Below are 26,045 nucleotides of genomic sequence, written 5' to 3' on the forward strand. Positions count from 1 at the left end.
TCACAGAGAGAGGTAAAACTGACTATTGTATCATTCTCTGAATCTACCTAGCCAAATACCTCTATCCAAGTCCCCAGCTCTCATTCCCAGGGCTGCTTCAGAGGCTGGGTAACTCCAGCAGTGGCCCACCTCTCTTGACTTTATTCTCCCATGTGTTCCACTAGTGCCTTTCTCCTTGGTAGATTCCCCCACCCCTTTCTACAACTATTCATTTATCAAGTCCAGATTGGCTCCTGCCAGTATGATTGACAGTTTCAGTGACCACTCCTTCAGAGATGAAAATAAAGTCACAGGGGAGGGGCTTCTTTCAGACATTCTTTCTCCTTATCTTTCCCTATGGAAATGGTCAGGCATTTGTACATTTTCTGAAGTCAAGTTATTCAGCATAAATTTGAACTTCCCACCTACAAGCTAGAGAAATTAAAAAGATGATTGAAAATGGCCCCCTATTAACAGGGGATTAGTTGGAGAAATAAGACATAGCTACATCATGGAATATTATGCTGCTGTCGGGAGGAATGGTAATTCTAAATAACGCTGAGTAATGCTCTCTAGGACATGATGTCTAGTGAGAAAAGCAAGGTAGAGGAAGTGTGTACAGCATATTAGTATTTACCCAAAAAAGAGGGGTATGTAAATGTATGTGCATTTTTTATATTCAGAATTCAATAACACTGCAATCCCAGCTACTCGAGCAGCAGAGATTGGGAGGATTGTGTTTCCAGACCAGTCTGGGCAAAAAGTTAGCCAGACTCCCCATTTCTATAAACAAGTCAGGTATGGTGGCCCGCTCCTACGATGTCAGCCAAAGGAACCATAAATCATGAAATGGTAGATTACAGATCTGGTATTAGAACTGTTCAAGGCAAGTTTGAGCATCTTCTCATACCAGAGAACAAAGATGCTCCCAAGGAAATAATACTCCAGAGCCAACTGGAGGACGCTCCTGCTACTCAAAGAAAGAGCAATTTGAGCAAGAAAAGGAACAATGGGGTTGGTCTTTACGCTACACGCCTGTGATCCCCTGCTCTGGCGGAGGCATAGGTAGGAGGATCACAGTCCCAGGTCAGCTCTGGGAAAAAACACAAGACTTTACCTGAAAAATAATTTTATTTTATTTTATTTTATTTTATTTTTTTAATGTAACCAAGTACTTTATTGTACAAATGTTGCAACAGAAGAGAAAGGAGGAGAAGAAGACAAAGAAAAGAGGAGGAGGAAGAAGAGGAAGAGAAATTGATCTTTTCAATAATTTAATGTAACTACATTACATTTAATTAATGGATAATTAAAGCTGCCATACAAGTGTCTCAAAAAGTGGGTACAAAGTTCTGGGTACCATTTGGCCATAGCATTTTATCACTGCACAGCAGAATGGGCTGATTACATTTAACAGAATAAAGCAACCACAAAGACAGTAATTTCATAACATAATAATATACATGCCTTTCCTACACAATAACTTTGGAATTTATTTAAAAAAAATTAAAAAGTCAGACACTATCAGTTTGATGGAATGTGACAACTATTTACAGAATTCCTCCTGTGGGTAAGGCACTATACCTACTTCAAAGCTAAGTGGGAGGAAATCTCAATCATACAGCATCATATCCACTGCCACTTAACAAGAAATTTATGATTTCTGTGGATTAGAAACTCAAACACTCCCTGCTGATTTACTGATACTGGAAGACAAAACTATCAAGCTACGAATCATATTAGTTTGCAATGATTAATAGTTCAAATTTAACCTGTATAATTTATAGCAAAATTGAATAATAAGCTCTTGCTTCATGCTAACTTTGATCAAGGAGTAAAAACATAACAAGAGTCCCAATCTTCTCAACAGAAAATAGAATACAATTTTAATGCAAAATCATTGATATTTTGTATAAAGGCTATGAAACTAGAAAAAATGTATTCAAATAATCCTTGAGAAAATTTCTCAAAACAGTTTTCAGAAACATTTCTTTTTGATATATCAGCTGAACTTAGTGTGTCAGATAACAAAAAATCTGCAATTTCATGCATAAGGTTTAAGTCAATACAGAATAAAGATTTAAAGTAACATCCACATCTACGGTTTGGGGCCCATTTTCCCAGCCCTGCATTAACTAGGTTTTGTGATCTTGGGCAAGTCACGTAACATCTTCCCATGTGTAAAAACTGAGACAACAGTAATAATCGCATGTCATATGGTTATCTTAATGAGTAAGTGATTTAATACACATTAAGTCCTCAGAACAATGCCAGATTCGGAGCATAAATTATGAAAGCATTTGCCATTGTTCTAAAAACAATTGTCAGTAGAAAAACCTCAAGACATTACTGTGTGTTTTATGTATTATATTAACATAAAAATAAAACTATGTAATTATTAATAGCATTTCTAAATATATAGTATTTAATTATTTTATAGAATCAACAATTCCAAGATAATTCAAACTGGACTTCACCAAATACTGAACAGGACTTTGCATCTTCTTTACCCGAAAAATAATTTTAAAAAAAGGACTGGGGGTGTTAGCTCAAGTAAATTTCCATGCCTGTTTAGCAAGCACGAGGCCCTGAGTTCAAACCCCAATACTGCCAAAAAAAGAACAATGGCAATGGGCAAACCATATTAAATATGCTAAAATTCATGAGTTCATTATGACATTCAAACAAATACCTCCTGTTCCTCTAGAGGATGGTAGAGAACCAGCTCATTATTTGGAAAACTCATAAATTTTAAGCATCTGGGCAGCCTTTCTTGTGTACAGGTGCCTCAGAGAAACCAAAACATTTCGGGGAAGTGGTCAGGGAAGACCTCATTCACATAGCCAGCTGGTAATGAAGGAATGATAGCTCACCATTTTGCAATCCCTAATGAAGTAATGAATGTAGCAAGGAGCATCAGTAGCTACTTAAGTCACAAAAAGAAAGATGAGTAGATATGATGTGCCTTTTGACAGAGCCAGCAATGAAAAGCTATTGCCATCCACATAAACTCAGAGCTGACCAAGCCTCTCAGTCTTACTGGGTGCAGAAGAATATGCTAAATGGCACTTCTGGCAAATAAATGATCTAGCTTCTCTAAACAAATAAATTGTAAGAAAGGGGAAAAAAAGGAAGAGGAAGGGAGGTATTTAAAGGTCAACAAAGATTTAAGAAACAGAAACTGAATGTAATGTTTGGATGTCTGACTGATAAAAAGTACTTGAGACAACTGGGGAAATTTGGACATTGAATTTCCCCAACGGAATTGGTTGATGATGTTGGTTGAGATGTGACAGTGGCTGTGTGGTTACATTTAAGAGAGGAGTACTTATGTGGAGATCCTCCTATTTTCAGAGGGGATGATGTGATTTCTGGGACTTGTAGCATAATACGTGTGGTGATGGAATGAGACATTAGGGATGAAATAAGGATGGTATTGAACTTGGGGTTCTTGTAGGGTGATGGGTACACAGATAATCATTGTGCTACTTTTAACTTTTGTTTAGGTTTGCAATTTTTTGCTGTCAGTAAAAGATAAAAAAAAATAAAGAAGAAGCAGAGGAAGAAGATAAAGAATAACAAGAAGGAAAGACCCCACATTGGCATCACCAATACCCTGCGGCTGTGTTCCCTCAGTCTTCACCAGCAGCTTCTGGTGAAGGATGCTCACAAATCCTGTGCATTGCTGGGCTCCTGTGGCTGGGGAGGCATCTTGAAGGAGGACATGCACACTCACCTCCCAGGATGTGGGAACAATGCAGTCTAAGCCTACTTAGAAAAGAAACATTTTTATATCATCTCTGAAGATGCAACTTCACCAGCAACAAAGACAGCCTTGTTCATGATTTTGTAGAACTGCAGTTCTCAAGAGAGTGGTCCCGGCAAACTTCGTCCCCTGAAACTCTTTGAGGAATCCACGTGTGAAAACTGTGTTCCTACTGATGCAAAGCTGTTTGGCCTTTTTGCCCCCATTCTCTCACCAGCAAAGCCCGTGACATAACTTTATCAATCTGACAGCGAATGGAATATGTATTTGTATTCCTGTATTTAAATCATTTCAGTTTAATTTCTAATACATTAAATAATCCATAGATACAACCCACATAAATAAAAGCTCTTTGACATTCAAAATCATGTTTAAGAATGTCACTGGAACCTCAGACAAAATTTGAGAACCTCTGCTATGACACAGGTGTTCGTTTAGCCACTTGACGGATGTATCTTGGTTTCACAGTAATGTCATTGATTTACTGCGTACGAACAAAAAGTCTTTCTAGACAATGGGGTTTGAGCTCACAAACCTAAGCCCGCTTTCCTTCAGAGAATCCACACACAAAAATAAAAAAGTCACTATTATTTGCTTCTCAGCATCCACCACCTCCCACCCCAAGGTTTCCAAGTCACAGGACCATTCTTAGTCAAGGTGCAAGTCAAACACTTGGGTTTTCTTTCTCTTCGTGGGGCCACTGCAGAGAATTTAGGCAACAGGGAGTCTGGGCCTCTTTAAGGCAACAGCAGCTCCATCTGTCTCTTCTAATGTGTATCCTGGGCTTGTGAGTTTTGCTTCTTATATCCATAACGTGGGGCCAATGTTTCTTACTTTGGTGAAAGGACGAAATGGTGCAGTTGCATCAGACCAATGAGCTCCACCTACAAGTCTTAGAAGGAACAGTAAGATCATTTTATTACCAGGAACCTCTTGAGTCCATAGGAAGTACAACACATTTCCTTACTTTTCCCTTTAACAAAGGTCAGTGACTATCTTGGTTGGGTTTCTGGGAGGTCTTTCCTTTTTGCTCTCCCTCTTTTTTTCTCATCCCTCCTACCATCCCCAATATCTGTGGTATTTTTGCCCCTCTTCTCACCTCCAACTCACCCTCTATCCTTAAGGCCCTCAAGGTTATGAGCAGCAGGTCCTTATAGTGTGAGTGCGAAAAGGGAAGATGGAAAGGTGGAGGGAAGAAAAGATGGTCAGCAGGCAGCTCAAGGTTGTTTGTAATGCCCGCCATTATTGACTGAAGGCCCATTTCAAACGTTCTGCTCTAACCATCGTTGTTCCTTCTAAACCACTGACCAACAACTTTGTTTGTATCACCTGCACCCGAACCTCCATGTCATCAAATCTCTTCATCTATCTTAGGTTCAGTAACCATCAATCATTTATCAAAACTTCCTTACCGACACTCAACCCTCTTACCCCTCTCTCCTTCTATTAAACGCACATGGCAAATCCCAACCTTGGTTAAACTCAATGACTCACCAGCTCCAGTCAAGTGCAAGATCAAACACTTGGGATGTCTTTCTCTTCATGGAATAACTGCAGAGAACATAGCTTGCAGGGAGCCTGGCCTCCTTAAGGCAACAGCAACATAAGCCCTGAATGTGACTGGAAAAAGCACAACTGCGATTACTGGTCTAACTGTGACAACAAGTACCCAACGTGCTCTCAGCAATCCATTGTATTTTTTTAGTCAATCCATTCTCATCTCTCTGAGTTGACTTCTTGTGTTCTTTAATTTGTCTTCAAATATCCAACCCTAGAAAACCATGCATATATTATCTAAATTGGGATACCTTTGGGAGTGAAAGGAGATGCTATTGATAGTTTTTTTTGGAGGGATTGGGGGCAGGGAGGGACAACAGACTAAACTAATATTTAGGAAAACCACTTTTTCCTATCTGATACCCTCTTCCTCTTCACTTCTAGCTGATAATGTAATGATTTATTTTATGGAGAATGCAGAAATAATAAAAGAAATGAGCATGAACCACCAACTTCCTCTGTAGCCTGTTCTAGGCCTTCCTTATTCTTCCAGTGGATAATGTATTGGTTTCCTACGGAGACCTTAACAAATTACCACAAATTTGATGGCTTAAACCAATAAAAATTTCTTCTGTCAGAGTTCTGGAGACTAGAAGCCTGAGATGAAGGTGTTGGCAGGGCCATGCTCTCTCAAAGTCTCTGAGGAAGAGTTCTTTGCATCTTCTAAGCTGCTGGTGGCCGCTGTCAGTCTTTGGCATTCCTTGGTTTGTGGATCCATCACTCTAATTTCTGCCTCTGTCTTCACATGTCATTCTATGTATCTCTGTCTCTATTTTCTCTTCTTACATTGACACCAAATTACTGGATTAGAGCCCGTCCTAATCCTGTATGACCTCATTTTAACTAATTTCATCTGCAAATAAAGTTATGTCCTAAGGTTCTGGGTGGACATGAATTTTTGGAAGACACAGTTCAACCTAAGTCCAGTTCTTCCACTTTGACCTCCTGATTCCCCTCTCTATCGGAATTTTTAATGACTCTGTTCTTGTAATTCTCTCTTGTGCATGACCCTTTTCCCCCATTCATTACATCATTCCTACTACTGTATAAACATGCTGTAATAGTTACTGTATTAAAAACCCTTCCTAATCCAACGCCCCCTCCACCTACTGACCCACTTCTCTGCTCTTTGTGGCAAGAGGCCTTGAATGAATCACTGTGCTCACCATTTGCACTTCCTCTTTGCCAAGGCTCTTGAAGTCACTTCAGCCTAGCTTTCAACTTTCCTGCACCACAGTGTCAGATCCACAGTCCTCTTCTCCCTCTACGGACATTCAATTATCAGCCCCACTCTCTCTCTCTCACTTGGATTAGAGACAGCATCCTCTGTTGGTTCCTTCCTATGTGGGCCACTCCTTCTCCCTCTCCCTCTTCCTGACCTTTAATGCTAAAGTACTCTTGAGCTTCATGGTAGACAGTCTCTTCCTCCAAGTCTGTGCTTGCTCACCCAGTGATCGTCTGTCTCCTTTTCTTACCATGGACATGCTGGTCACTCCCACAGATACACCCAGCCTGACTTCCTGACTCACATATGGAATCTTTCCTTCTCCTTTCCAACCACATGTCTAACATGCTCTTAAATAGAACTATTAATTTCTCCTCACCCAGCCCCACTGCCACTTACAATTGAAGGCCCAGTTTTCCCTATTTCAGTAAATAGCACCTTCATTTACCCAGATACTCAGACCAAAACTGTAGGATTCCTCTTCTTTCCTCATGTCCCAAGTTTAATCCAACCATATTTCTTCATCTTTACAGCTTTCCTTAGTCCCCATCTCTAGGACTTCACACATGGGCTTCTATATTGATGTCCCCACAATGAACTCCAATGGCCTCTCATATCACCTGGAGGAATCCAAATTCTTCTTCTTCTTTTTTTTTTTTTTCTGGTGGTACTGGGATGTGAACTCAGGCCCTCCTGTTTGCTAGATAGGTGCTCTACCACTTGAGCCATGGCTTCAGCCTTTTAGTTTTGGCTGTTGTGGAGATAGAATCTTGCTTTTGCCAAGGCCTGCCTGGATCATGCGATCCTCCTACTACTTTATGCTTTCTGCCATCACTGGGATGGCAGATGCATGGCACCATGCCCAGCTTTTTTCTGTTGAGATGGGGGTCTCACAGACTTTTTTGCCTGGGCTGGCCTGGAACCATGATCCTCCTGATCTCAGCCTCCCAAGTAGCTAGAATTACAGGCATGAGCCACAGATGCCTGGCTTAGGAATCCAAATTCTTTACCTTGGTCCACAAGGCCCTTGGTTGGTTCTCTGACTGTCTTAGGGCCTTGAACACATCAGCTGTTTCAGCCTCAGGACTTGCTGTTTTCTCTCTGACATTCTCTGCCCTTTGATTTGCATCATCTCTCACAGTTTGGTTTTCTGCTGAAATGTCACCACCTTAGTGAGATCTAAACCAGTAACTCCATCGGCACACACCCATCTCGGTTCCTCTCTGTGTCTTTACCTAGCTTTTTTTGCTCCCTAGTTCTTATCACTACTTGAAATAATAATATATTACGCATGCAGTTTGTTTTCTTGGTTTGTTCTGTGTCTCCTCCACTGTACAGTGTGTTATTTTTTTTTTAGCAAGAATAATACCTAGCATACTATAGATACTGAATTAAGTTTGACTTTAATTCAATTATCATCATTGTAGAAGTAAAATGTTTTAAAAACTAATATTGAAAATAAAGTTTAATTACTAACGAGAGCTTCTCCATGGCTTGAAAAATAATCATTTTGAAGGTTTTATTTGATTTACTGCCTTTCTAGAGGAATATTGAACTTTCAGGTATATTAGTGACCCATTGCAAGTTTGAAACTAGTCATAGGAGTTGTTATAGTAATTCTGTCATTATGGGAATTCTGCTTTATGGGAATTGTCTCCTTTAATTCTCAAAATGACTCTATCACCTCAATTTGTAGATGTGGTGTGGTGGTTTTAAAATAGGTCTTTAAATTCTTTGATAGTTTTCCCCTTAAAAGGTAGAGTCTAATTTGCCTCCCCTTGCATGTAGTTTGGCTTCATGGCCCATTTCTGTAGAATAAAATATGGTGGAAGGGCCAGTGTTTGCTGCTGACAATTTGATCTTCAAAAGCCTTATGGCATCCTCAAGTCTTCTCTCCAGGATCACCTAATCTGGGCCTGAGTTTTCTCATATTTCAAGTGAGGGGAATGGATCAGAAGATCCCAGCTGTTCAGGCTGATGAAAATCAGCTCTGCGTCAGCATCCAGTAGTCTTTCTGGCACGGACAGCAACATCATAGTACTTACAGCTCTGTGCTGGGAAGAGTGACACTTTGGCAGTTTTCTTTACTTTGTTGAATTTGGGGAGAAAGATGAGATGGTGTGAGGAAACTCAAGCAAACACAGAGAGGGACTCATGTGGCTAAGAGCTGAGGCTTCCTGCCCGAAGCCATGTGAGCTGCCATCTTGGATGGTTCTCTAGCCCCAGTCAAGCCTTCAGTGACTGCAGCTCTAGGAATACTTCAGCAAATCTCATGGAGACCCTGAGCCAGAACTACCCAAGTAAGTTGCCACAATCTGTAAGCCACAAAACTGTGAGTTGACAAATGTCTTTTGTTTTAAGCCATTAAGTTTTGGGAATAATTTATGCCATATTAAGTGACAAACACATTTGGATATAGGAAGGACAGAGAGATTAAGAGGCTTTATCAGATAGCTAGTGGTGATGATGCAGGAATTAGAACCTAATCAACATGATCCTAGAGCCCACATGTTCAAACACTGTACAATACAAGAGGTCAACATTACATCTTATAACAGAAGGAGACAATTGTCCATTTTAGTGTCACTGTCAGGCAGTGGAAACAATCTTTCCTTGGATAGTAAACTGGTCATACTATATTGAAAGGTCATGCTAGGCGGCTACTAACTTTGCTTTCAAGTTCTCGTTCTGTCCTAGGTTTCGTTCAGCATATAGTGGCCATCTATCTGTCCATCATTTCTCTGTCATTTTTTGAGTTTCTACTCATTCCTACTTCCAATGATATAATTTGGGTAGAACTGTCAATTATCACATTCATGTTCCCTATAGATGGGCTTGTGACTTAAGCCTGGCCAATCACAGTGTTCTATCCATGTCTGATTACAGTGACTAAGCCACAATTTGAGCACATGCATCAAGAAGAGCCCTTCCCTGGGACTTACAAATACTGTATGAGGTATAGGCCCAGGTGATGTGAGCTTCCAGGTGCCATATTCTCAGCTGTGTGGAAGGAGCCTATCTTTAACAGGTAAAATACCAGCACATAGAAAGAAGCACACAGAGAGAGGACATCAGACTTTGAATCCATCCAGTCCTGAGAACAATTCCATCTTTTCCCAATCTCTATGTGTCAATAAATTCTCCATGTTAGGTTGCATTGAATTTTCTATCACGTGATCTTGGACTATGGTTAGCACTACAAGTCTACCCCAGCTTGTGAGAGATGGTGTATACCTCCAATTTTCCATGGGCAACGAGAGTGCTCCATCATCTGAAGAGACTGGAGCAGCATTTCCCACAGACAGTGAGGGCTCTTCCCTGATTCATCCCTCAGGAAACATCAGTCTTTCCTGGAAGCCAATGGTAGTCTGGGGGTAAACTTGCAATAAAATAGTGTGACGAGTGGTGGGTCGCCTGTCACTGCTTCAAACCTTAGTCATCTGTGTATCCTTTCTTTCCTAAGTTGCTCGCTCCTCCCCCAGTCCTCAATGCACACACATCCTGTTAGTCATCAAGTCCTGTTGATCTGGATCAAATGTTGCATGGAAGTAGGTGGAGTAACCATAATGAAAATTAGCTGGTTCTGCCTTCTGAACATCTCACAAATCCAGTTTTACTTCTTCATTTTTATTGCTTCCACCAGGGACCACTGCCATTGGTCTCCCTGCCTGTAACATCAACCCCTGTCGTCTATTTCTCATACTTCTTCTAGAATTTGCTTTCCAGTGCCCACTTTTCATTGTCATATGCTTCTGATTCAGTTTTCCACTGCTGACCTGCTAAATCACAAACTTCTTAGTCTAGCCTTCAAGACTCTCCATGAGCTGACCCCCATTCACTATCTGAGGTCCTATCACCGTCACAAATCCATTGCTTGGTCTCACACCCCTTCCATTGCAGAACTGCCAGCCACCTCCTCTTACTGCTTTCTCCGAATTAAAACCCTTCTTTTCTGCATCGTGAAGATCTATGTGTCTTACCTCCTCCATGAAGTATTTCCTGAGCATGGCAGTCCACAGCGAATACCCACTTCTGTGACCTCTGAAATAATCCTTCTCTACACCAGGGTTTTTCAAATTTCCCTCATATTTCCAGGGAACATTTGGCCAGTCAAGTTTTTGGCATTTTTTAAAAAAACTATTGATTATATATTTAAAATTGGTTTGGGTATATTATTCCCAAACGCAGTTTTTCTTTCTTGTCTTCTCCTTCCAAATTATATCCTTCTACTGTGGCGGTGCATTTATTTTTAAGAACAAATTAAGGATCTTTAAAATTTGTTTGGCTACCTACAGATCAAGAGTTGCTTATTATTATTATTATTTTAAACGATGACCATTGGGAAAATACTGATTTATGAAGAGGGAAGAAAACTACTATAACAATTGGGAAGGGGGTTAAGAAAGAGTAATATAGGGCTGGCGGAGTGGCTCAAGAAGTAGAGCCTCTGCCTAGCAAGTGTGAGGCCCCCAGTGCCGCCAAAAAGAAAAAATAGCAAAAGAAATAGAGAGGAGGTGAATTTGATCAAAGTACATTATGTGTGTGTATGGAAATATCACAATGAAACCCCTTTGTATAATTAATGCTAATAAAAATTTAAAAAATTTCCATAGTTTCTAAAGCAATGTGCTTTTGTATTTATTTCCACACCTTCACCATTTCTTCCTCACATTATAAATAGGGGATTTTTGGCAAGAAATGGGAATAAAACCTGTGGTATTAGCACAGTATGACAAGCATTCATTGTGTATCATTCTCCATCAGCAGCAGCATAGCTGTTTGTGATATGAAGATAAGCAAACCCCTGCAGGAGCATCTCACATGGATTCCATGTCGAAGGACATTCTATGCAGAGGGAATAGCATGTGCAAACTCACAGGTCTTGGAGTGGGCCAGACATGAACACTGTGATCGGAATCTATAGAATATTTTAAAACTAAAAAAATTGGCGACTTTTTAGCTCGATTATCTCTGAATCAAACATTCCCATTTCACTTGCCATCTCACTTTGCAGGAGGGCAGTTTGAGGGTCCAGATTCAGGCATAAAATACCTTGGCTGAGTCCTCTGGGATGGACAGGCCATGCCCCCTTATACACTGATCCTCCAGTTCCCATACCACCTTAGGAGTTTATCATCCTTGCCCATGCAGAGAGAGGACAGCTAGTGACCTACCCATGGTGTCACAAATGGTAAATGACCCAGGGAGGATGCGAGTTACACCCACCCCACATCTGCAGAGTGACTAGCTGGACATTTTTGGGTGTTGGGAGGAAGATGACCTCTGCTCCAATTTCAGAGCAGCCTGCCAACTCTGGTTCGGAGACTTTTTTTTTTTTTAAACAAGGGGAATCCTTTAAGCACGACGGTGACCATTTGCCCATGACATTACTAGGAAGAGCAACCTAAGAACAGGTTTGGATTGTAGAGAGCCTTTCCAATCCCTCCGGGCTGGAGCCTAGCACGTAGTAGGAACTCCCCGTGTTAAGCCACGGGATGCACCATTACACTCCTTGCATGGCCGTCTCTTCCCCCTTGGTTTCAAAGTCCAATGTGGGCAGGGTCTTGGCGTGCCATACAGGGACACTGCAGTTGGGTGGACTTTGGGAAATGTTTGTTGATCAACGGATGAGTGAATGGATAGCGGGGCGGGAGGGAAGGCCACGCCTGGCCCCAAAGACTTCGCAGGGTTTATGAAGTGGCCAAGCTGTCTTGGTTCTCCAGGGCGCCTCGGGATGGGCCATTTCGTCGTCACCTCCCTGCCCCCCACCCCGTGGCCTCCACTTCTTACAAACCATCCGGGAAGGAGAAGCCGCGCAGCCACGAGGGGCCAGGTCTCCCATGGCGGCACCCATTCCCTTTCCGGGGGAGGCGAGGCGTGGAGACCCCCGGGCCGGACAACACGGGCTGGGGTCCCTTCCCCGGGGCCCTCTACCTGCCTCCTCCGTCGCCCCTTCGCGGTCCCCGGGCCAGGCGCGCCCGGCGGGCACCTGGCCGGCCACCCCCGGGGGCCCCGCGGGGCCGATCCGGGGCGGCGGGGCGGGCCCAGAGCTGCTGAGCTCGGGGACCGGTCCCCCGGGGCGCGGCCGCCAGCCGCCCCCGCCCCGAGGGCCGGGCCGGGCTCCCGGGGGGCGGGGACTCGCCTAGTGGCAGCAGCGTCCGGGCCGGCGGCGGGCGCGGGGCGGCTTCCTGCAGGCGGCGCCGGGGCGAGCCGTGGCCGGCTGCAGCCACCGCCGCCAGGTCGCGGGGTCGCGGGGGGCCGCGGCGCTCGGGCCGCGTCCGTGCTCCCGGGCGCGCTGCGCGGCCGTCGCTGCTGCCCGCGCTCGTGCCACCACCGCCACCGCCAGCGCCGCCGCCGCCGCCGCCGCCGGTTACGCCAGCCCCGCCGCCGCCCGCTCTGATTCTGCGCATAGGCAGCCCCCAAGCCTGTCATTCTGCAAAAACACAGTTTACTCAACACACCACACACACTCGCACACACACGCGCGCACACACGCGCGCACTGCCCCTCGCGCGCACACGCACGGAGGGCGCGAGCGAGCAGACGCGCACACCCGGCGAGCCAAGTTCCGCAGCCTGGCATGGCTTCTGGGGACCTTTACGAGGTACGGGGACGCGGGGGCGCGGGCCGGCCCCAGCCCGCGGGCGGCGGCGGGCGGGTGGCGGCGGGGACCGGGCCGGGCCGGGCCGGGCGCGAGCGGAGTTCCGAGCCGGCGGCGGCGGCGGCGGCGGCGGCGGCCGGAGGGTGGCGGGGGCCGGGCGCGCCTCCCTCCCGCCCGCCGCCGCCTCCCGCGGCGCCCGCGCCCGCTCCCTCTTTCTCTTTCTCTCGCACACACACTCTCTTACTCCATCTACTTTGCGGCCTTGGAGGGGAAGGAGGAAGCCGGGCGGAGCCGGGCAGGGGAGGTAGCGGTCCCGGGGAGGTGTTTCTCGCCCGACGAGCCGCCTCGAGTGCAGAAAGTACAGGTAAAAGTCGGCGCCGGACGTGCCGGGAATGCGGGGGGCCGCGGCGGGGGTGCGCGGCCCGGCTTGGGCTGGGGAGGGGTGGGGGGCCGCGGGAGAGGAGGGGGCGGGCGGTCGCAGCGCAGCCCCCGGCAAAGGGTGATGCCGGGTGCTGGGGGGCTGCGAATGGGGCGGCTGGTGGGGGGTCTTGGGGACCACCCGGCAAACCGCTCCCCAGGGAGGGACACTGGGCCTCCTCCCCTCCCCCCACCTGCTGCCCCCGCCACCGGCTCGGAAGCCCTCCAGGCTGGGGTGTGAGGGGCAGTCCCTGCGGGTGTCGTGCTGGCCGGGGACGATAGGGGGCGCTGCACAGGGCTCCCGGGTGGAAGGCAAGAGAACATGGAAGGTGGGTGGTAGCTCGTTGCAGGGGACATGGATGTGAGTCCTTCTTTGAACACTCGCCGCCTGCCACTCTTAGCCATACCTGGCTCCAGGTTCACGCAGGTAGTAGCCAGCACCGGATAACTGGAAATGGTTTCAAGAGTGGTGAAGGAAGATATTCGTCCGGCACCTTTCAAACAATGGAGAAAGACCCCCCTGGTCTCTGGGGTAGCCCTGGACCACAGCTGTTCCTTGCTTTGGATTTGGACAAGTGGACAAACAGGGAACAACCACCATTCCCTGGGAAGAATATACCCAAAGAGGTGTGGGCTCCCAAGAAAAGGTTTGGGATAAAGACACCAAGAGACAGGCCATTATTCAACCAGATGGCCTGCTTATCCTCCAAGAAACCAGCGTCTGGGGTCAGCTGGACGTGGGCTCCCCTCAGAATCAATTGGTGAACGCTAGCTCTGATCCTCAAGGCTTTTGGTTAAATTGAGATGAGCACCTAGAAGGGGTGAAATTAGCCTTTTGGGTAAGAGCCTGCAGAGCCGATTCACCCACAGTGAACCTTTTACCTCTGGGCCCTCATGGGCAGTCCAAGCTTTTCAGATGGTGATTTTGCTGGTTGGTGTGAAAGGAGAATGGAAAATTGGCCAGTCAGCCCCTTGGCCTCCTGTGTGACCAGGGTCTTTTGGATGATTCTGGGCTTGGTGAGGCCCAGTCACAGACCATGAGCCAGTAGGCTCAGGTAGAGTGGATGAGCTAGATCAGAAAGAATGATGCAAGTTGTGGTGGTCTCTACCCTGTGGCCTTCCTCATTGCTGTGCTGATAGAGAAGACGAAGTTGGATAGAGACCTGGTGAAGAACTTTGGCAAAGGTGGCCAAAGGACCACGCAAGCTCCTTGGTCGCTTTCAAAATGGCAGAGAAATTTCTGAAGCCAAGCCAAAGTACAGTGAAATGGAAAGTTTGGGCTCCCTGAAGTGTAACCAGCATTACTGGGACATTGGCCAAAATTAGATACCACTCAGGGGCAAAGCTGACCTTGTTGGGGTCATGGAGTTTTCTACCCATTGATAGTGAGTTGTCTTAGAGCTACTGACCTTGCCTAGTGTGACAAGTGGCATTGTGTAGGCTTTAAGAGGACATGTCAGGAGCCGTCAGTACTTCCCTATTTAAAGTTTGGAACTTATGAACCTTCTGGGGATAATTTCTTGTTTAATGTTCATATGAAACTGCCCTTCCTAACATTGGTAATTATAGTGCCAGATGAGTGTGAAGATGGGAGTTCCCACAATGGCCTTGAACTGTCTTAGCATCTCAAGAGTTTTTATTGAAGTTCAATGAGCAGGACAATAATAATAATTACTTCTGTGATAGTAGGTAATTGTACTAGATGTAAAATGGTTTTCCTGTGGCCAATTATTTGCATAGTCATTACTGAAAGGGCTAAGTTGCATTATGAGAATATAACCAATGTCAACATTTTTATAGCCTCTGTCTACATTACATGACATATACTCAGGGATTTAATTTGTTGCTCAAATTTAACTTTAAAAACAATTAAGAAGTGCTAAGTATACATTAGCACATATATTTGTCATTGTAAAATTGTATGCATTAAAAACAGAATGTTGATTTTCGGAACAATCTTGTAATATCCAGGACAATGATTGACCTTGAAAGAAAAAAAATCTCATTCTAAATTATGGTATTACCTTAATTAAATATTATACTTGAGTGTACATAAAATGGCTTCTCAGAACCTTTAACCAATAAATCCCATTTTGAGTGGGCTCAGAATGATTATATTTGTGATTGATATATTTCACCTGTATCTGCTGACATTTTCTTTGACCTTTTATGGTGACAATGTGATTTGGATTGTAGAGGTTCGTCATCTTTCTTTGGTGTTTCAGACAAGTCAGTTGTAAACAGTAAACCTCTCCTAAATAGCATTTTAAAGAAATAGGTGCTGATTTTAAAGACAGCAGAAAGTGAAAATTGTGTTTGTGCAATGACATTCTTCAGTCATAGTGAAGAAATATGGAACCAAGTTCAGGTTCCAAATTTTTGGAACTTGATAGATTGTGAGCAGAGTTCTGTTCCTCTTCTGATGCACTGTAGCCACCATCTTTTTGAAGGTGATTTGAAATATTGATTGATATGTTAGCCAGATATCTGGATATGAAATGAAATTTCTTTGCAGATGCTCTAGGCTTTGTTCTGCTGAATGTAGGGATCATGAGTGGTAGGTCCTGTGTGTGTGTGTGTGTGTGTGTGTGTGTGTGTGTGTGTGTGTGTGTGTCTTGTCTCCATGGTAGATGAGAAAAATGGATTTGGGGCTGGCTGGCAGAATGACTCAGGTGGTAGAGCGCCCACCTAGTAAGCATGAGTACCACTAAAAAGAAAAAAAGAAAAATGGATTTGAATGTCTTCAGATGGAGCATGTGACCTCTAGTTTGTCACTCTGTCCTCAAGGCCTCCACTCTTACATTAGTATTAATCTAACTCCAGTAGGCATTGGAGTTTGCAACCATGCGTGGATTCTAGCCAACCATTTGTTAAGATGTTTGGGTATCAGGAAGATATCATCAGTGGAATCAGGAACCCAGTTTTCTTGTCTTGTCCATCCCTGGGTTCCTAGCTCTTTGTACCTTCAATTACTCATTGACTGTATCAGTGATCAGAAGACTGGTTTCAGTGTACCTAAACCACCTGGGGTGACCTTTGTTATTTTTCTTTTGTGAATTGCTCTCCCTTTTCTTTTCTTTTCCAGCTTATGGTCTCTTGGTGGTGGTAACACCATGGGTAGGGGTGGCTCAGTTCTCTCTCTGGAAGGAAGTATGGCAGAATCCCTTAGCAGAGAAGCAGAATGTCCTGCAATAGAAGGACTGAAGTAGTTACGTTTCAACCATGTGGCTTTCCTTGCTGTTGAGTGGTGTTTTACAGCCCCTGCCCTGTGATTTGCTGGCACTATGGAGAGGGCTTCACTTTGTTGATAAAAATGTTCAAAGAGAATGCTTACTGTATGTCCACAGAGGAAGGCGGTAGTCGCCAAGTTGAAGCTTACTGAGGTGGACCTGATGGTTCCTTGTTTGTTAGCATTAAGTTTGCGTATATGTCCCAAAGTTCTGTCTTAGAAGTATGAATTGGTTTAAGATGAGAATTAAGTCTTTTTTGGGGGAATTGGTATGTATTGTTCCCTCCATATATATAGAACTATGTATACATGTGTGATTAGGCATATGTTTGTATAATATGCAGAATAAAATGCTCTCATTTCATTCCAAATAAAAATCACAGAATAATTTTGTTTCGTTGAAAGAAATTTACTTTAATTAAAGTGGACTCTGTGCAACAACGAATACAGGTGCCTCCACTGTAGCACCATAGATGCACCTTGTGTTCTACAAAATCCCACACTCACAATAACTGATTATGGGACAGACTCCTGAAAAAAATCTATGGAAGGAGCCTTGTAACCAGAACACTAACAAAAACAAAAACAAAAACAAATCTAGTCAGTCCCACTGGCTGATGTTTACTCTTTGCAAATCATTCCATTCTTTACTGTGTTCAAATTGAGCTTGCCTTTCCTTTTTCTCTCTGTGGATTGCATGGGGCAGTCGCTTCTGATAAAGACTGTTTCCATCAAAATTGAATCTGGTTCAGGGTGTGGCTTTCTTCATTCAGTTGTGTGGGGAGAAATGTCTTTGTAGCTCCTTCATCTGTTCTTGAGGTTTCTCCAAGCAGGTTAGCAGAGTGGCAGGTGCAGTGGTTCTTGAAGTCACTTAATCAGCCACTACTCACATTAAAGGAAACCACAGGAGCACATTTCTAGCTTCGTTCTAGGGTCTTCATCCATTGGCAAGTCTTTCTCTTTTCTTGTGACAGTGCTTGCCTATGATTGCTTCAAAATATTACGAAGCTAGGGAGAAACGCATTTGAACCAACACAACTTACTTGTTCTACTGTGGTGTCATCCTTCTACTTGCCGGTCACATCTAGGAAATTCGTATCAAATGAGCTAGTGGGACAGATGGTCTGGTAGAACTTCTTGGATGTCTGTACCACTAGCTGAAAAGATACATACCTTCTGAGAAGAGGTTCTAGCTGAGTTGGACTGATTCTTTGGCACATAGTAGCTCTGGATGGATATGAAGTGGGTATATGATTCTCCTACCTTTTTGAAAGTCATTTTAAGTGACCCTCAGTAGCCTTATTTTCAAGTAGCCTTTCTCTTAGCTTGGGTCATTCCTTACTGCAGAAGGTCATTTCTTCTTCATGTGACTCCTTGCAGCTTGAACAATTGTTAAGGAACAGTTAAAGCCTGGTGATTATTGGAGGTTTTACATATGGGAGACGTGCATGTAGACTTCAAAGGTATTGGTACATCTGCCTCTGTTGGGTGCTGATTCTTCTAGGTTGGCTGGATTCATAGTGCCAGGATTCATTTGTTCTTTTCATGTTTATAGACCACCAAATGTATGTCTGGCTCCAGCAAAATGATGATGGTGCCCTCCCAGCGTCTATGGTCTAGTAAGAGATAACTTAAGAAAGTGGGAGGTTCACAGCAGTGAGGGAAGTGTTCATACAGGGAAGATGGGCTTTCCAGAAGAAGGTTGAGAGGGATGTGTGGCCCAGCCTGGAGGAATGAGAGAAGGCGGTGGCTTTTTGATGACTTAGCAAAAGAGCAAGAGCAGATCTGTAGGACTTTCAGCTTTGGAAAGCCATTTACATGTATCTTTAAAAATGCAAACAAAAAGGAAAATATTATATCTATGATAACTTGTTATATATTTAGTACGTAATTGATTTCAATAAATAGTAATATGATATCTGAGTTAATTAAAATGTTAGCCTTTTTGTATAGATCCAGAAGAAGAGTAGAATTGTTTTCCTCACTGTTTGTGTAATTAAAAAACTAAAATTGGGGAATAGGGTACATACTATTAATAACCTACTTTATTTTCACTTAAATATGTATGTGTGTGTAGGAGAGAGAGAGGGAGAGGGTGAAGAAGAGGGGGGAGGAAGGAAGCGAGCGAGAGAAAAAGAGAGAGAAGGAGAAACAAGAAACAGAAGGAGGGAGAAAAAGAGAGAGAGAAGGAGAGAGAAGAGAGAGGAGGGGAGGGGAGGGGAGACAGGAAGGAGAGAATGAGCATGAGAACATTTTCCCATAACCTGAAATACTATTCTGTATCATGATTTTTGATGGCAGGTTAATTTTCCCTTGAATATACCATTTTTTCTATAACTGACCCTCTGTTGTTGGCATCTAGATTGTTTCTAGAAGAGCATTCTAAAACATCATTATTTGTATGCCTAACTTAGTGTTTTCCCTCATGGTAAATTCTGAGAAATTACTAGTTTGATGAATGTCAACATTTAAAATTTTATCGATACTCAATCTTAGATGGCCCTTCAGAATGGATAGTAGATGAGATTGGTAGAAGACTTAGAAGCAGGGAGACTGGTTAATACTTGAAATTGAAATGAGATGATGGTGACTTACAGTAAAGGAGTGGTAATAGGGATGGAGGGAAATGTATAGAATTGAAAGATTTTAAGAGAATCAGCAGTTTGATGTATCAGTCAGGATTTTGTTAGGTAGCATAAAATAGAAAATGCACAATAACAGTGGCACACACATGATTTATTCTATTATGTGAAATAAAGTTTGGTATTAGGTAGTCCAGGATTGGCATGATGCTTTGGCAAGTTCTCAGAGTACCAGGCTTCTTTTATCTCTATTCTGTCCTCTTCAGCTGTGGTTTCCATCCTCAAGGTCACTTCATGGTCCCAGATATCCATGGAGTTCTAGCCATCTTTTTCAGAAGATAATGGAAGAGTGAAAGTGGAGTTATCTCTCCATAAATAGTGGTGTTGAAGTTCCTATGCTACTGCTTTTGTCTTATTGGCTGAAAGTAGTCATGTGGTCACACCTAGCTGCAAAGGAGCCTGGTTGGACAGTGTAATTTTTTTTCTGTAGTTTCCCCTCTTCCCTTCAAGTAAAACTTGATGGACAGTATGTAGGCATTAGGTGAAGGCAAGAGTTGAGGGGTCATTTTTGAGTTGGTATGTTAGTCTGTTAGGTGGCTGGTGGAATGTGGGTAGAAGAGTGGTCTAAAAGGATGTAGAGGCAGTGGAAAGGGCAGTGAGTCTGGAGTGCGTGTGGAACATCTAGGTGCATGTGTCCATAGCAGTGGGTCACAGTAGCTTGAAGATCAGGGCAGTATCCAGCATAGAGATAGAGATTGGGACTCACTAGTACGTAGAGTATAGTTAAAGCCAAAGAACAGTGTAGAAAAATGAGGGATCCAGAGGTGGGGGGCAGTGGACTTGAGAGATGGAAGAAGAGAAAGGTTCAGATTTATATGGGGGTAGCAACAGAGGTAGAAGAAAAAACAAGGGGCTTTGCTATTATGGAATGCAATGAAAGACTGAATTTTAAGAAAGGGACTGACTGAGGGTATTGTTAGATTAAAGAACCAATAAGTGATTGTTAACCTTGGTAACCTGTTCCATTGAGTGTGTTGGTATGTTAGGGAGGCCGTGATGTCAGCTTCATGATGATGATGTGAGGAATGGGGATATAAGGCCATCTTGTTTGGGAAAACCCTAAGAGTCTTGGGTGTGATGGAGGGGAGGGAGTGAATGTGATACCTAGGGAGAGTTGTGAGGATGGATGAGCCATCTCCATTCCCTTCGTTCTGCACATACTTTCCTGCTTTGGACCATTTGTACAACAAAAGCTTGTGGTGTAGACATTGGGTTACTGGACCTACATTCTTATATGTGATTTTCCATAAGTTGTACAAACCCTTCTCCTGCTAACTTATGGTGTATTTGATGTCTTCTGTAATTTTAACCGGAGGAAAAAAGTAGAACATGTACACTGTGGCCATATGGAATCTTTCCAATGAATAACATTTGCTCAAGGAGAAAATCTTTCTAAGTTGATGTCAGGGAGATCAAATTCTTCATTAAGGGCTTGGTACAGCAGTATTTGTCTGAGAGTAGGGTGGGCAGAACACGTGCTGTGATTGACGAATCAATGTCGGGCAGTTTTAGGTGGAGTTTGGCTGGCTCCAGTCTCCAGGTATTTGGTCAAACACTAATCTAGGCAATGCTGTGAAGGTCTTTTGTAGATGTGGAGCATAATCAGTTGACTTTAAGTAAGGGAGATCACTATAGATCATCTTGATGAGCTCAGATCAGTCTGTTGAAAGGCCTCAGGACTAGAACTTTCCAGAACTGGAAATTCTGCCTGTGGACAGCAGCTTAGCTCGTGACTGAGAGTTCATCCACCCTTCCTGATGACCCCTTGCTCATGGATTTGGTACCTGTATTGCCAGACCCACACTGGGCAAGCCAGTGTTTTGCAATAACTGTTAGTGTATGCATCCCAGTAGTGATCACTGCTGTAAAATGAAAATTCTTGTATTTTTGAAAACTTTCCTTCTGATTGAATTGACTACCTTTTCAAATAAATGCCTGGCTTGTCAGTAGCTGCTGCCCTCTTGTGTGTATGTATGAAGAGGGGCAAGCCTTGAGCTCTGATCTCTGAATCAGAACCAGTGACTCCAAGAAGCTTCCATGCCTGGTATTCTATCCGTCCAGATACTGGAGCCTCCTTGATCCAGGCTCCAGATGGCAGGCCTGGGCTTTGCTGCGTCAGGCTCACAGTTGACTTAGGGAAGGTAAGGGTCATAAAGTAGTTGTCTCTATCCACCTCTTCTTGTCCCTTTCTTCAGGTCGTGGTCAGGTCCTACATTGCTGCATTAGCCTTAGCCACTGGGTAAGCTGCTACCTCCAAAGGTCACTGCTGCAGGGAAGGGCCCATCTGTTGGCTAGGACTTCATAGAGCAATAGTTCCTTGGAAGTCTTGGAAAGCCATTTCTCATTTTATTCCCAGTTTCTCTTACATGGCTCCCAAATTATTGTCTCCTGACTCAGTTACTCCGTCTTTCCCAGAATCTCCTCATGTGTCCTGCCTCACATTGCTCTGTAAGTGACTTAGAGAAGTATCAACAAGAGGTCTGTAGGGACACATCTGTGGGAATGGGGTTCTGGGCCACAAACTGTCATGCCAGAAAATCCCCACTGAAGCCCAAATGCCCTATTCTCAGAGTCTTCATCAGGGAATTTTCCTCCTTGATTTTCATTTTCTTATGTTCTAGTCCAGTGTTTTAAAAACTATGTCTCAACAGTCTGATTAAACAAATGATGGAGCTTATACAAGTGTTGGATTTGGATTTTATTTAAAAATAGCCATTTAAAAAATAATCCATCAATCAAATATTTATTGTATATTACCTATGTGCCTAGAACTCTGCTAAATGCTGGGGTTACAACTGTGAGTGTCTTTAAAACTCTCATTTATGAAAAATCACATACTCACAGTTCTATACCATATTTTTAACATGCAGCCAGGTCAACTCTTTGTAAGCAGGTCTCAGAATATAGTGTTTTTTTTTTCTTTTCTTTTTGCAATTTCTGGACCTATATTAAAACTTATGGTAAATTCCCTTATTACTGGTGGTTCTGGAATTTGAACTCAGGGCCTCATGCTTTTTAGGCAGGTGTCCTACCATGTGAGCCAAACCTGAGTCCTACTTTTTTTTTAACTCAACCTTATAGGTCTGAATTATTCTTTAAAAACTTCTGACCCACCCATGTGTCTTCATGTAAAGCTGTAGAAGCAAATGCACTTATACAGTAAGTCATGCTGCTCAAATGCCACCCAGGGTTCAGGTCATGGTGGTTGGTGAAAGTTCTGGACATGGCAAAATAATCAGTGTATGAAATAAGGAGATGCCTAACACTTTGTATCCTTACATTGTCGGGGTTTATTGAGAATTATAGGTCCTTCTTCCCCCACTTTTGAATTTTAGAGAAGGAATGGAAGTTGTTAGGTGTTAGGGGTCTTTTGTGAAACAAACATTTTGCCATTTCCTTCTTTCTGACTTTGGATCAGTTAAAATGAACAGTATCCCGAGATTTCAAGACAAGATGGTGAAACCAAACCAAACCTGATACCACTTCCAGCTGCTTCTCATAGCAAATCTACGCTCATTTTCTTATGTGCAACCAAACCAAGTGCAGGAAAGATGTCTGCTGAGATTCATATGGGGAGTCAGCTAACATCCTCAGATTTCATTAAAAGTTTTTGCTATTGATAAAAATAGAATTTACTGATATCACCAGTTAATTTAATAAGAAAGTATCCCAAGGTAAGCTTACGAAAGAAGTTATCACATATATCTAGTTCTATGTGTACAATTCGTGGAAAAATTTTGATAGGGGAAATGGCTCCATGGCTAGCTCCATTTTCTGCAAGATGCCAAGCTCTGTTGCGAGAGGGAGCCTGTCTGGATTATTCACGAGTGTATTCTCAGCTGGTGGCACTCTGCTGAGCACTGAATGAATGATCGAAAACATTTGGAGACTAGGCTTCCAGGCCACCTTGGCCTCCTTCCTGCTTCCTGTGTGGTGTGAGTCTCTCCCTCTTCTGAGAAGAGTCCTTCAGATTTTCTTGGAAATTCAAGTTTCCATTTTGCCTTCCATTGAATCCTGTATAGATTTATTAGGTAATAAAAGTCCCTTAAAACAAATTGAAGCCTTCAAACCATTGTTCCTCATTGTGGTTGATGCCTGGACAGAAAGTAGCCACTCTCTGTTAGCTCATGCATGTGACAGAGCTCCTTTCACACCAAGCACACACAAAGACTGCCCCATGGTTTGCAGCTGCCTCTGCCCTCGGCAACTCTGTTTCTACTCCAGCGTCAGTGGCTTGGCCAGTTCAATAGAGACCATCCATTGTACATTGAGTTGCCTGAACAGATTTGTGTCCAGATTATTTCCTGAGGAACATCCTTTGGAGACAGACCTGTAAGGATGTGAGGGAGGTGGGATTGACAGAGGGTGATGCTGACGTGCACTGAGGTCCCAACTGAGGCTCAGTGGATCTTATGGGAAGTTGTGAATCCATGAAGACCCTTCAGATATGTCACAAATTGAGGCAAGAAACTGGGTCCTCTTACCCCTACTTTGGCTAGTCAGTGCTGCTGGCTGCCCCATGGAAGGTACAGGGCAGCTCCCTTTGAGGAACACATCTGTGATCCTTGAGCAGCAGGGATATTCCTTGCTGCTGTGTGGGTCTTCACCCTTTGTTCTTGGAGCATTTTCCTTGAGTGGTCTTCCACTGCTCAGTTGTCATGCATCTTCCTCTTCTCCTGTTCTCTAAATTTGGCCATACAAGAAATAAGCGATGTCTTTGTCCTAGGGGTCCTCTGCTCTCTCATTGTGCCATGCTGACCATGTGGAGTAATTCCAAGACTGACACTTGCTAGGATTCTTCTCCTGTGCCCAGAACTATCTACCTAATTCTACTTGGATCCTTTAAACCCAAAATATCCAAAGTTGAAGTTAGGCTTTCCCTTCTGGGTTCCCAGCCTCTTCCACCCTTCCCAAGCCAGAAATATGACCTCCTTTGTTTTACTCAGACAAAATACAGTGTTTGCTTGGTTGAATCAGCACCCTTCATGTTTCTGTACTCCATCCTTCTGTCTTCCTATTCATCCTCCTCACTTTAATTCAGGGGGTGCCTCCCATTGCTTGGAGACAACTGGAATCAGTTCCTCGCCACTGAATCTAGTCTTGCCCACTACAATTTTTCTCTAGACTGTCGCTCTGGGTCTTTCTACAACTCTCATTTTGTCGTGTCTCTTACCTGATGAAATACCTTCAAGTGGTGCACAAGTTTTTTGTGATTTGGCCCTTTTCATCTCCTTCTGTTTCTCGATATGCAGCTTGTATTCTATCCAGAGAGCCACTTTCAGTTCCTCAAGCACTCCACGCTCTGTCCTGTAATATGCTTCCAAACGGGGACCACTCTCCAAGACCGACCAGCACCCCATCTCAGCTTGTTTAGTTCCTGTTCATCTTTCAGGGCTCAACTTAGATGTTGCACTTGACAAAGCTTCCTTGACTCATTGAGGTTTTCTGCCCCCGTTTTTGGCTCCTGTTTTCAAAACCTCTTACTAGCTTGTGAGCTTTGTGAGGGCAATGACTCTGTCTGACTTGTTCCATCTTTAGCACAATGCAAAACTCAAGAACCAGTCTGCTTAAGGAAAGGTGTTTCATTTACATGAAAGTTGGAATTGTCTCAGATATCTCTGGCACAATGCTGGAAGGCATTTTCAGTCTTTCAGTTTTCTTTAACTCTTGAGCATGTTGTCTGTGTCTTTATTGATCATTACTCAGTGGAAATTGTTTTCCTATGAGCCAAACTAACCAAAAGTGTACAGATTTATATTTTCAATAAAGATAATGCAGTCCTATATTCAGAAGATTGCTGAATCTTAGAGCTGGATGAGAGTTTCAGAGTCACCTGTTAAGTCTTTCCCTAATATTTCCAGCAAGTGATAAAAAAAAAATGAGGGCCTCTCTTATTGTGTTAAAGAAGAGGAATGCTTTAGATGCAAAAACTGGCTAATTGCCTTCACTGAGTGTGTCATACATGAGGCAGGGGCAATACCTTTGTGTACTTTTCTGGAAACTCACTTTGAAAGTCTTGATGTCATTGTTGTTTTCTTGTGCAAGATTTAGCAAAGAAGGCCAGTGAGGCTTAGCATGGCCTGAGTCACATAGAATTCTCTTGGTGATGAAGCAAGAGGCCAGGACCTGCTCTCTGACTGCCATTACAGATAGACCTTGCATTATGGGGAGCCCTAGTATCTAAACTTTTCCTGGGATCCAAACTCATGTTCCAGCTGTTTGTTGGAAGTCAGACTAAAGCAATGGAATCCAAAGCTCATGTTATTGTAAAGAGAAGAGGAAGATTTTAATGTCTTGATATTTACATTGCTCTGTTTGCTTGTGTGCCTTGAAACCTAACACCACATCCATTTGGAAGAATATAGTTAATAGAGAGAGGAAGGGAGCCACACAATGGCTGCCTTTAGGATGGAAAAACACATGGGCCTTCTTCAAACCACAGACCTAACTTTCTGTCTGAACTGACATATGCTTGGGGGAAGAATAGATCATTGCACTGTCCTTTGACCTTGCTTATTAAACATGGCAGAGATGGCAACATGTGTAGTATCTTGAGTCATTTCATTTTTTTTTTTTTGGCAGTCCTGGGGGTTGAACTCAGAGCCTTGTGTTTGTAGGTAGGTGCTGTA

At 43.6% G+C, this 26,045-nt stretch overlaps 1 protein-coding gene and 1 long non-coding RNA gene across 3 annotated transcripts in view; one reads left to right on the top strand and one right to left on the bottom strand.

Annotated features, from left to right (window-relative positions):
* Positions 1 to 1,156: 1,156 nt before the first annotated feature.
* On the bottom strand, positions 1,157 to 12,521 carry LOC141417348 (uncharacterized). Its single transcript, XR_012441876.1, has 3 exons — positions 9,470 to 12,521; positions 5,240 to 5,365; positions 1,157 to 4,637 (listed from the first exon to the last, which is right to left on the bottom strand). It is a non-coding gene; the product is annotated as an uncharacterized lncRNA (long non-coding RNA).
* A 382-nt stretch (positions 12,522 to 12,903) lies between these two features.
* Positions 12,904 to 26,045, top strand: part of Cdyl2 (chromodomain Y like 2) — a 151,050-nt gene continuing 137,908 nt past the window's right edge. Inside the window, exon 1 of one of the 2 annotated variants that reach the window (XM_074055598.1) lies at positions 12,904 to 13,131. In XM_074055598.1, coding sequence (XP_073911699.1) covers positions 13,108 to 13,131 — 24 coding nt within the window. In that variant the 5' untranslated portion in view covers positions 12,904 to 13,107. The remainder of the gene's footprint in view (positions 13,132 to 26,045) is intronic. The other variant, XM_020179757.2, reaches the window with a different exon arrangement.

The sequence above is a fragment of the Castor canadensis genome, chromosome 15 (assembly GCF_047511655.1).
Source record: "Castor canadensis chromosome 15, mCasCan1.hap1v2, whole genome shotgun sequence".
NCBI lineage: Eukaryota > Metazoa > Chordata > Mammalia > Rodentia > Castoridae > Castor > Castor canadensis.